Raw genomic sequence first — 11,781 nt, forward strand, 5'->3', positions numbered from 1 at the left:
TAACATAGATAATAAATCTATTACGACATACTGTTGCAGTACAGGATGCCAGTGGCTTCAGCATCTCTATGAATGTTCTTGGGTATGCTCTTGTATCTGTCACAGATACATGAAACATGAAAAATGTCTCATGAAAAATGTCTCATGAAAAATGTCTCATGAAAAATGCACAGGATTCTGAGAAACCTGAAGTGAGATCCTGAGGTAGCTGCCTAGTTGCATTAGGCAGCTGAACAGTGGATTCAGATACAAGGAGAGTGCTAAAATATGAAACTTTCCTTCAAATGTGTTCCTAAGAGCACAGCCTTAGGGCAGTAACCAGTTTATGTTTAGTTTCCAAAGATATAAAGCACATTGGATCCAAGGATTGCAGCCCAAAACTTCAGTATGGTAAGTAATCAAGGGGGCATCTCTACTCTTTAGATTCTGATTTTAAATGTTTCTGGTCCAAATCATATTAGGGCCAGAGATTCTTTTGAAAAATGTTAACCCCAAATTCTTTTTGATGAAATACAAAAACAATATAGTGGTAAGCCACAGTGGGGATTTTTCAGTGACAGCATTTGTCATTTGAATCTATTATTTTCTATTTATGAGACTATTCTGATGTTACAGCTCATCTCCAAACCTTCATTAAGAGTATATGTATGTAGGAAGTACCACTAAGCAATCAAGGCTTATGAGACAGTAAACTTAAGGATGCCCATACATCCCAATGAATGCACATCTATCAGTTCATATATCAATTTCATTTGCACAAGTTGCATTCAAATAACAATAAACCTATTTCTTCTCAACCAGAGGTACTTAGGAGTTTACTAAAATTAAACTCGTTATAATCTGAAGGGTTTTGTTTAAATTCTTATGCAAGTTTTCTGCTCCCTAAAGTACTTATTTTAATAATTTTGACAAATGAGTCAGATTTTTTTTCTAACCTGTTACAAAGAGTTTTTACTACGTAGGGGCAGAGTCTTATAAATTAGTGCACGATGACCTAGACAGGGGCATGAACCCAAAACCTCTGGTCTCTCCTCAGTTAGCTGGGTGAGAAGATACTTGAGGCCAGAGCCCTGCAAGTTGTGCTAATGCAGCTCTGTCTCTCAGTGACTATGTGCTGGCTCTCAAATGAACTTGGTTGAATATATCTTTGTAAACACGACCTAAAAAAAAATTCTTTCTCAAAGCTATAAATGTTGGCTTTTTGTTGCATCAATTTGTGATGATTGTGACCAATCTAAAACGTAACACAATCTTTAAAAAAAATCTGCATTAAAGACTTTTACAGTCCTGGATAACAACAGTCTATTTACCCTTCTAGGGCACTCAATAATAACAATCAAAAAGACTATTCATAATTTATATTATTTTAAATGTTGCTTACCCAGGTAAGTAGAATTTTGCAGACCAAATATTAACCTGGACTTAAATTTAAGTTTAAAGAATGAGGTTTGCAAACACCTGCACTCAAACAACCTGTGAATATCGATAGAGAAGTGATTCAAGAAAATCTTGCTAACTCCAGCCAGTTCAAAGATTTTGGTCAATATTGAGATTTTTTAACCATCTCATAAGTCTCTTGTAGACAGACATGCATTATCAGTTCCATACCAGAAACCATTTTTTTCCAAGGAAAACAGTGTTTGTTGTAACTGCACTTTCAGAAACTCTTCAGTGTGGACAGAGCTTTTTGCTAAATCCACTAGCAAGTTGAATAATTTCAATATTTCCTTTGCGAAGCATCTTATTCATTTTAATGGTCAATCCTTAACTGTCAAGCTTTTAGTTTCTACGGATTTTTTTTTCAGAATAAACATTTCCTTAAAAAAAAAAAAAGTAGCAGGATTGCAAACAGGAACCAATGACATCTGAACAACAGCAAGGTCAGAGAAGACAAAGAATTTACCTGTTGAGTATAGAATTTACAACTTCTTCCCCAATAAATGAAGATAGTTGATCTTCCTCAAGTAAAGATTTCAACCAAATCCTATATTCAATTAATACCAAGGCTACTTCACATAACACATAGCAAGTCACATAAAGATAGGCAGCAAGTGTTTAAATTTCAGTGGAAAGTCCAGCGGTTAACCATGCAAACAAATTAACTTTTTCTACAGGAAACATGGCATTTCCATCTCCAGAGTGGTTAACATTTGCGTATCATTTCAGTAACACGTGGTTATGGTCAAGACATCCAGAGCCTGTATCCCTTAAGGCAAAAATGTGGAGGTTAATGTTCTAGACTAATAAATTTTCCTTCCCCTGTAGATGATCTAACTGAGGTAATTTACACAACCAGAGCTGGAAAACTTATGCTCAACTAAATGAATCATGAGTGTACAGAATACTTAAACTGAGGAAAAGACTGAGGGTAGCAACATGCAATTTCCAAAACCGTTGAAGAAATGCACTTGCAAGAAAAATAAATATAACATGGGATGTCTGTAAAGAGGCATCACACATAGGAACAAAAAAGAAAATTAATTTTTCTCTGTCTATGAGGCCAGCTATGGTATTTCCAATGTCTTCTGGAAGACCACTGAATAGCTCACAATCTTTCCCATTAGGAAGACAGAAAGACTTGTATAAGACAGGAAAGATCACAAACACACATGCAAAAGCAGAATAGAACTAATAGGATAAAAATAATAATAGAAGGAGAAAATACAAACCACAAACAGCAAATTAAGATGGCATATCCAGGTACAAATGATATGCATTAATTTAAATACTCATTTGAAAAACACTTCTCAACAGAAAGATCAAGTACCTTGTTGAATAATCTATCTTTGGACTTAGCATTTCAAAGCATCAATGACATTTAAGGTGGTGTACTGTTTCTTTAAAAACAGAATGTTGTAATCCCTTACATGGCAGAAAACACTTTTTGCAACTTCCCTTATGCTTAATATTAAAAGCAAGAACAGAAGACGTATCAAAGATAATTTACTTCTGTGTTTCCAGAGGCCAACAAAAAGTAACTGAAGGGTTGAAGCAAATGAGTTTTATTGCTCTGATCAAACCAGTAGTGGAGCACAGCCTGTCATTGTCTTCGTACAGCTCTCCTGCTACAATCACTATTTCAGTAACTCTGGGTTAGCGAATAGACTACTTAATGCAGGAAGTCTTCTCCCTGTCTGTGGAAATTCTCTGAAGCTGTAAACAGGGTGGTCCACATTGCCCAAGAACTACATGACAGGATCTTCTCTTACGACACTGTTTCCAATAATACTGCATACTCCAGGAGCAAAATCCTCCTTTTAAATCTAGGTTAACAGTTGAACTCCATGATCTTAAGGGTCTTTTTTCAATCTAAACAGTCTATGACAAATTTTGATTGGGGCGGTCTACTCTTCCTACTGCTAAGAACATAAACTGAAGCTTGCAGTGCTTCAAAAATTAAATTGACAGTTATCAGAACTTGAGAGAATAGCTCCCTCCTTTGACCTTTTCCCCCAAAAATTAGTACAAAAAAATCTTCAGAGCAGTATTTTATTTCTCATCCAACCATTTTGTTTTGTTGACTTTTTCTAACATAAATAGAGCTGTAAAGTACTGCAATATAATATAACCTGGAAAATAAGATTTTACAATCAAAAAAAATCTAAAGGAAGTAAAACATAGCATGATTTGTACTTAAAACAGAGGAGGCTACTACATAGATATTTTATCACTATAGAGTTCAATATACATATTGAACATATACAGTTCAATGTAATCTGTAGACTTCCTCACGAAATTGTGCACACCGTCACTAATCTCATGGGCAGAATCTGACAATGTTTTATTTACAAGTAACACAAAGCTCTCTTACTTAACTTATCGAAATGCTAATGCTGCAGTTCCCAAAGTTATTCACATAACTCACACCCCTAAATCCCACTGAAATATGAGCATCCAGTTCAAATTAAGTTTTTGAACATCTCTTACTATGAATTTGCCAAATCCCAAAATGCACTATAGTTCTTCCTGTCGAGAACGGCTTTCATTATCATATCACCTTTCTCGTAGAGCTCCTCCATCGCCCTCCAGGTTTCAGCTCGGACCTCTCGGTTGCTTTTACCAGGAACTTGTGCATCAGGCCAGTGTATTAAATAAAGATCTAAAAAAGAAACAGAACCAGACTCCTCATTAAAGGGTCCAAAAATAAAGATATCAAACCATGTGAAATAGCATTTTCTGTCCATAATGGCCCTTAAAATATTATCACCACAATAGTTAAAATTGCTACTCCATGATCATTACTGTGCACATACATGTAGTTTTAATAAACAATATTGACAACATTTCAATAACAACTAAAGGTAGCGGAAGTCACATGTGAGCCACTGCTTTAAGTCACTGTCATCAGAATTTCATGGTCACATATGGACTTAAACTTTCAACACATAACAAGCCCTATTTAAATCAAAGGGATTTTGGGCACTGGAGTTAAGATGGGACTACTGCTGAAGTGTTACAAGTCTTCAGGTTTATGAAGGATAAGTATGTTTGGCAGTTTTACAGATATTTTATGGAACCTCAGCAGTGGATCTGTTATTTTTCCTTTCTAAAGGATACCTCCATTTATTAATTTTTATTCAAAACGACAAAAGATTCTTTCAGGTAGTATTTTGCTATAATTTTGTGGCAAGATTTGTAACTTTCTAAAGCATTTAAAAATATTACTTTAAGGGAATAAAGTTATGCTTTACTACATTTTATGACACGTCAGCCTAAGTTCAAACACAATGAAGATTTACTGTTGATGAAATTATCCAATCAGCTACTGAAATTGGCTGTCTCAGGAAAGCATTTTTTTTGCCTTGTCTCCATACAAGAAGACTATCCTACCGAAAATGGAACATAAACATAAAATAAAACTGAGAAATTTACACATATTGGAGTCAGAGATCCAACCCTAAATTTCAAAAACTATAGAGTCTATAAATCCTTTATAAGTTTGCAGACACTGCTAGAGAATAAGTACATTTCTGTCTAAATTCTAACTGCAGATTAAACAGGTACCTTCAGGAATCCCAGTCAAAAGAGGTGTTGGTCTTTGCCCCATACATTAGTTAGACACAAAACAGGATAAGGAGATGTGCAAAATTGTCTTTGCACTTTATAATATTTCTTTTCTGGCAGTTCAAAGATGGAGTTAAGAAATGAAAAAGACTTGTTTGCAATAACCAGAGTTTTTTTTCTTCAGCTGCATCACATCACTCATTTATAGGATCTCTTTCTCGAAACACAGATCTCCTGCCAAATTTTTTTTTACTCATTTAAGGACTGCACTAATGATTACTATACAGTTGGGCTGGTATATTAGCATTCCACCTCAATACATACAAAATCAACCTCAATTTAAGAGAAAAAGGTAACATGAGATTCACTATACTATACCAGTTCCCATTTGGGCACATGACTGCAACACTGTTAAAGTATTTTCTTATGCTAAGAACCTAATTAGAATGGTGCAATAATTTGTACAGTAAGAAACATTACAGGTGTACCAAGGAAAAAATATTTTGGGTGTATCACAAAAATCATGAGCTTAATCCGCACTTTCTGATATCACAGAATCACAGAAACGGGTTGGAAAAGACCTTCAACATTGGGTGCAGCCATTAACCTAGCGATGCCAAGTCCATCACTAAACCACGTCCCTGAGCACCATGTTTACATGTCTTTTAAATATCTCCAGGGATGTCAATAACTCATTGGACTTTTTAATACAATTGCTCAGATGAACAAATATCACTCACATATGATAATTTGCAGCATCTGGATTTATGCCACATTTAAAGAGGAAGTTGCTCATTCTTTGCCCTTATATACATAAAACTAGCTCCCAATTTAGAAAAGAGTAAAATCACCCACATGCAAACTTGTTCATCACTCAACTGCAAATAATTAACTCTTTTCTCATTACTCTGAAGAAAGAAGTGCTCTTTATTAAGGATAAATACCAATTTCTGTGACAACTTCTCTGGCAATTTCTAGTGAAAACTAAAATTGGCATATTGATAAAGCATATGGTAAGATTATGTTCAAACCTCGAGACTATTCCAGTTCTGTTTCCAATACAGTTAATTTTAAATTTCCACTGACATACCAGATGCAATTCCAAGGATTAACATTATGAATTGCTAATATTAAGTGTTCACTTTGATGCAAATTTATATATGCCATTCGCGGTACCTACCGCATAGAGTCTGCCACGTCTATTTGAATTTAGGCTTTTTGTTGAAATAAAAATTACTTAAGTCAGAAAACACACACATTTAGGGCTAGAAGGCATCTGTAGGATCACAAAGTGCAGTCCACCTCACTGCAAGAAGAGTTCACAAAAGATGTGGGACAAAGGTGCCTTATGTAAGAGGCACAGAGTAGAACAGTCAGTCTTCCTGCCGCTCGTGCAAAATCCATCCCAGCACATGGAGAAGCGGAAGGAACACACAATCTATCTTGCCCAGAGCAATGGAGTTGCAGCACTATTTAAATAAATGAGGCATAGTTCATTTTAAACGAGGATCTGCTTACTTCTATGCACCTGCTCAAAAACTTTCCACAATACCTGCAGGCCAACAAAAGCAGATAGCAGCACCTCATAAACCAAGGTCTAAAATTTCATCTTCATTTGTACACGCATTCACACCTACACACTTTCTTTGCTTAAAATACTTCCTCTCCTGGGGTATTACGAGAACACAAACACTCTTATTTTCATTTTGGAGGCAAGAAATTAGTTTTTAATTATTTATCTAAATAGCTTAAGGTTCTAGTAATCAAGAAATGTATCATTTTATCACTGAAGGTTTTTAAGAACAAAATTCATTTTTACTGATGGGGTTGTGCTTTGTAGTGTGCTTTGAGGTGTCTTCCAACCATGTTTTTTTAAAATAATCTTAAGCAAAACAAAAAAAATACCCCAATAATTCACAGCATCAGGATGCACTTGAGAAAGAAGAAAACCACCTCCAAACATTCACAGTCTAATTTTAGTTATCAACTTTTTAAAGCATCCTTTACATTCAAGCTGTAGTCGTACAGCTTGTAGTGAGGGCCCAGAGTCTAAATGTCAAAACATAGTGCTGCAGGAAAACCCAAATTAACCTGTGAACTTCTTTCGCAGACATGTAAAACAGAGCAGCTTATTACTTCTCAGTGGTTGCAGCACTTATTATCAACACAGTTCTTCTTAACTCAAAAAATAGAGGAACATTTTACACAATTAAAAACCAACAGCTTGTTGTCATGAAAATAAACGTTTGCAATTCTATTCAAATTCCTAATACAATATTAAAAAAAAACGTCAAAAGTTTAGAAGAACAGGCCCCGGCTTACATGAAACCTAAAAGCAAGAGTATTTCCCTGCTTTTCTGAACTGTCTCTCTACACTTAGCATGTACACAATACATTTTTCTCTTCTGCCCAATTTTTCATTGTTGTTTTTATTCTATTGGAACGAGGATCAATGTGAAGCAACTTCCAAAGTGTTCTGAATTAACAGAAAATCTGAACAGCGCGTATTATCATACTTCGTGCGGTTCACTGAATGTGCTGATAGAATACTCGTCCAACTCCGGTTGGGGATTTGTGATAAGTTATATTTGCTTGAACGTGACAGGCTCGGAACAGTCAGAAGGAAAATAAAATTGTTTGTGAATCTGGTAACCCACAAATCACATTGAAGAAGAAGTTAATTCGGAGCTTTGATCCAAATCCCACGGAATGTTTTCTGCTACTGCCAAATTCGTAAGATCTGCTGCCATTTCACATTGGTTTACTGTGATTGCTAGTTGAGGACTACAATTAGAAAATGCAATGACCAGAGTATCTGTTACAACTACTGCCCACAAATAATACAAATTTCCAGTTTCTCATGGATATACAATTTCCGATTCCAATAAAAATCCTGAAACATCGCTCTCCTAATACCTTTTGGCAAAAAATGGTTATCAAAAAGGTTTCATAATAGTATTTTCCATGGAATACTTTTTCTCTTAAAAAGCTGTGACTGCTTTCAACATTTTATCTGTTTCAACAGCTGGCATTCTACATACTGCTAATGAACAGATTTATCAATTCTTCTTCAATTATTTCCCAAAACTCTAACTCAATCTGCATGAATGGACTGTGCAGACAGTAACGATCCCCCCAAAAATTAACAGCATCTTCTTTGGAACAAAGACTATATTTCGCTGCCAGGGCTCCTACAGCTTTTTCTTTTTGAAGTCTACAGAATGAGTAACTTTCCCTCTAATATAAAGGTATAACAACAATGATGTATTATTTAGGATTTTTCAATTTTCTGTAAGAACCACGTATCTTCATGGAAATGCTACAAACCTCACATATTTGGTTAATATATAATGCAATCAGGGAATTCTGATTTAAGTACATTTCATGTACATTTACTTCACATTCCTATTTCACAGAAAAACTGCCAGCTTTAACACATGCTTATAACTAAACAATTTACTTTCCTAAATAAGCTTGGAGACAAATTGCTCTGTTACTAGCAGATCTTTTCTTGTCACCGATTTCATGTCCTCTCTTTGGTGTACACTAGCCAGCAGAAAAGTGACACAAAATACAGATATGAATGAAAACAGAGTTAGGATAGCTAAGCTTAGCTTTACAAGCTTGTAACCATATTTTCCAACCTATATTCTGCACTCCAGTTACTTTTATTAGGCTTGTTCTAAGTCTCAACTTCCAACAAAAACCTCTTACTCTAAGCACCTTGAAACATTTGAAAAGTTCATATTTCAAGATATTGACACTTTTTGCTTTTAAATCCTTCCAATAGCACCTTTCAGACCCACAATTTCAGACAGGAGGTACAGGACTCCCTAAACTGATGCTTTCTACGAAGCTCATGAAACACACCACATATTGTGCCTCCTCTAAGGGTCTACTTCACTAGTTTATGTAGCCCTAAACGTCAAACTCAAACTTTCTCTTCCACACGAATGCAGATCATACTGTGTTTAACAAAAATGGTCTGCAGAGCTGATCCAGCAGAGATTAAGCTCAAGCAGCCAAAACCGTTACTCCGCTTGCCATCCCACCCTTGCAGAGGCAGCCACTCTCATTGACAGGTCAGTGAATTGCATGCGAAGCACTTCCTAAGCCATGACAGTTTACAAATCATCGAGTTAAAGCAAGCTGAAACCAGCATTTATTTAGGTCACTATGTCAGACTAAGAGGTGGTCCAGGAAGAGCTTTATAAATTTTTCAGACGTCTCCACATCAGTGGAAGAAAGGTGAGGAAGGGGGGGAAGAGGAAGATGGGTGAGGGTATTAAAAAAAAGGAAAAAATCTAGTATGAAGGCAAACTGCACAGGCAGTTGCAATGGTCCTTAATTTCTCTTAGTAATATGAGCAAAAGAAGTCTGAGCTGAACCTATCTGATGAACTGAAGTTGTTTATAACAGTCCAAGGACTCACTCACGTGGTGACAGTATTGGTGCACTTCTTGCTCTCAGAGATTTTTTTTTTTCCTTGTTTCACATAGTTCTGCTTAGCAGCACTATGTAAGCACCTACTTTAACCAGTCTATTACCTGAGAAAATAAAACCAAATTATAGTACTAAAAGGAATCACCAAAAACCATTTCTGGAAGTGATTCAAGTTTTGCTCTCATTGACATTCAGCCCCAGTGCCACTGCAAGCAGAAGAAATAAGAAAGCAAACACAAAACATCACAAGCAGAAAGTAGAGAGCAGGAAACATGTTGTTATTTCTCAATTTAGAGGAGAAAGTCAGGGCTTGAAAGATTGTTTATGAAACTCTCCTTACAGTGACCTGTATTTGCACAGGACAGATAGAAGGAGATTTGAATTCATTTTGCAGTAAGTTAAAAATCCAGAAAGAATGGAGCCTAAGATGTGCATACAAATATCTCGGTCTAAGGGATACAGGTTTTCTTCCCTTCATCTTGCAAACTACCAAAGCAAAAGAGCAAGTTTATATAGCACACAGCTGCCATTAATATTAAATGCCATTATTGCCACAAAATTTGTTCTTCACAAAAGCTGTTCATTTTCTCATTAAGGTTTATTTATTGGTGACAGGGGAACAGGGTGAGGAAAAAGGAGTAAAATGAGGGTTTTCAGGACACTGACAGATGATGTCTGATGGTTAGGTGAATTACTCCTTGATTATCAGCATAAATGCTATCTCCGCCAGAGGCATCATTTTAGATGATTACTTTAAATTCACCCTCCTCTACCTCCAAATTCTTTTCATTGCTCCAGATAGGAAAGAAGAAAGCAAAAGCATTAAAAAAAATACTGTGTTTGTTCTTATCTCCTATAACCAGTTTCAAAGTATTAATTGGCATACTTATTACAGCTCTTTGTCTGTCTAATAAGGAAGTAACAATAGCACATCTTTGACTACGCAAGGTTTATGATCAGGGTAAGTTTAAAAGCCTAATTCAGCATTAATAAGATTTAGCCTTCCAATGTCTTGTAGATACTTTTCTCCAAAGTATATTGCATCAGATAGGCCAGACCAAAACTATGTACTCAGGATTTTTAAAAGTTAGTAGACCTACAAAATATATTTTAGAAAGGACTCCCATTCCTTTAGATGTAACAGACCACAGAAGAAATAGCCATTTTCGTCATCTGGGTACCAATAAACTGTTGAACAGCTTATGAATCCTTGCTTCATAGGCTTCAAGGTTTCTAGCAAAACATATAAAACTCATGTAGTTGTTCCTCAAATCCATTTAATGATGAAACATGCCTTTATAAAACATACCTGGATCTGGTTTAAAACATTTGCAACAAGGAAAAAAGTCTGTGCTCTCAACTATATGCATGTGAACTTCCTAGAGGACAAACAGAACAAGAAATCTGCAAATGTGAAAATAAAAGCAGAATTTGGTTTCCATGATCTATCTGTACTACATAATATTTTTTTCAGAAATTCATTCATCTTTGCAACTACCCACACAGAAGGTGCAATAAATGAGCTAGATGTAAACATTCATACCAAGATATTCAACGCCAAGTCTTGCACATGAATCCAAGCAGGCTTTTTTTGTGTTTTCATAGCCATAATCACTGTGCCACAGTTTGGTAGTTATCCAGAGGTCCTCTCGCTTCACACCACTCTCTTTGATGGCTTTTTGGAGGAGAGATTCACAGCCGTATCTTTTTGCTGTGTCAATATGACGAATGCCACATTTTCGCAATGCATGGACCACAGCATCATGTGAATAGCCACCTTGATGGGAAGTACCTAAACAAACAACATCAGAAGTGAATTGTCAGCAGTGGATTATGAGGGACGTAATTTATCATTCCTTTTAATTTTTGCTTTCCTTTTTTCTGGTATATTTTCACAGAACCTTCTTATTAGATTTTCATTTCCAATAGTAAAGAAATGGACACTCACAGATCTCTAGGCTGGGAAAATACATAAAGTGCTAGAATGTTGACAATGATCATAACTAACTCCATCAAATCAAGTATCAACAGCATTTAACCATAAATAAGTGATTTTGGAAGTCAGGCTGAAGACCATCAAAGAGAAAACACATATTTTATAAAAAATTAGTATGTAACATTTTTCATATAGGAGCACAACACTTACAGATGAAAACAATAAGAAACATAATACAACTTTAAAAGCAATTTACTTTGCAGAAAGCATATCCTGAAATCTCTATTCTGTTGAGTTCCTACTAGCTTCAAGTTATTATGGCATTGTACGACTTCAGACTGGGCTGTACCACAGGTGCAATTCACATAACGTCAAGCTCAGCAGTAACCAAGACAACG

General features: G+C 35.8%; 1 protein-coding gene across 1 annotated transcript in view; it reads right to left on the minus strand.

Annotated features, from left to right (window-relative positions):
* The window catches only part of LOC104271202 (uncharacterized oxidoreductase ZK1290.5-like), a gene marked incomplete at its 5' end in the record, with an annotated part of 28,027 nt that extends 16,781 nt beyond the window's left edge, over positions 1 to 11,246 (minus strand). The window contains 2 exons of the mRNA XM_009865806.1: positions 3,998 to 4,099; positions 10,991 to 11,246. Of these exons, the coding sequence (XP_009864108.1) occupies positions 3,998 to 4,099; positions 10,991 to 11,246 (358 nt within the window). The remainder of the gene's footprint in view (positions 1 to 3,997; positions 4,100 to 10,990) is intronic.
* Positions 11,247 to 11,781: the final 535 nt, after the last annotated feature.

The sequence above is a fragment of the Apaloderma vittatum genome, unplaced genomic scaffold (assembly GCF_000703405.1).
Source record: "Apaloderma vittatum isolate BGI_N311 unplaced genomic scaffold, ASM70340v1 scaffold11903, whole genome shotgun sequence".
Lineage (NCBI taxonomy): Eukaryota > Metazoa > Chordata > Aves > Trogoniformes > Trogonidae > Apaloderma > Apaloderma vittatum.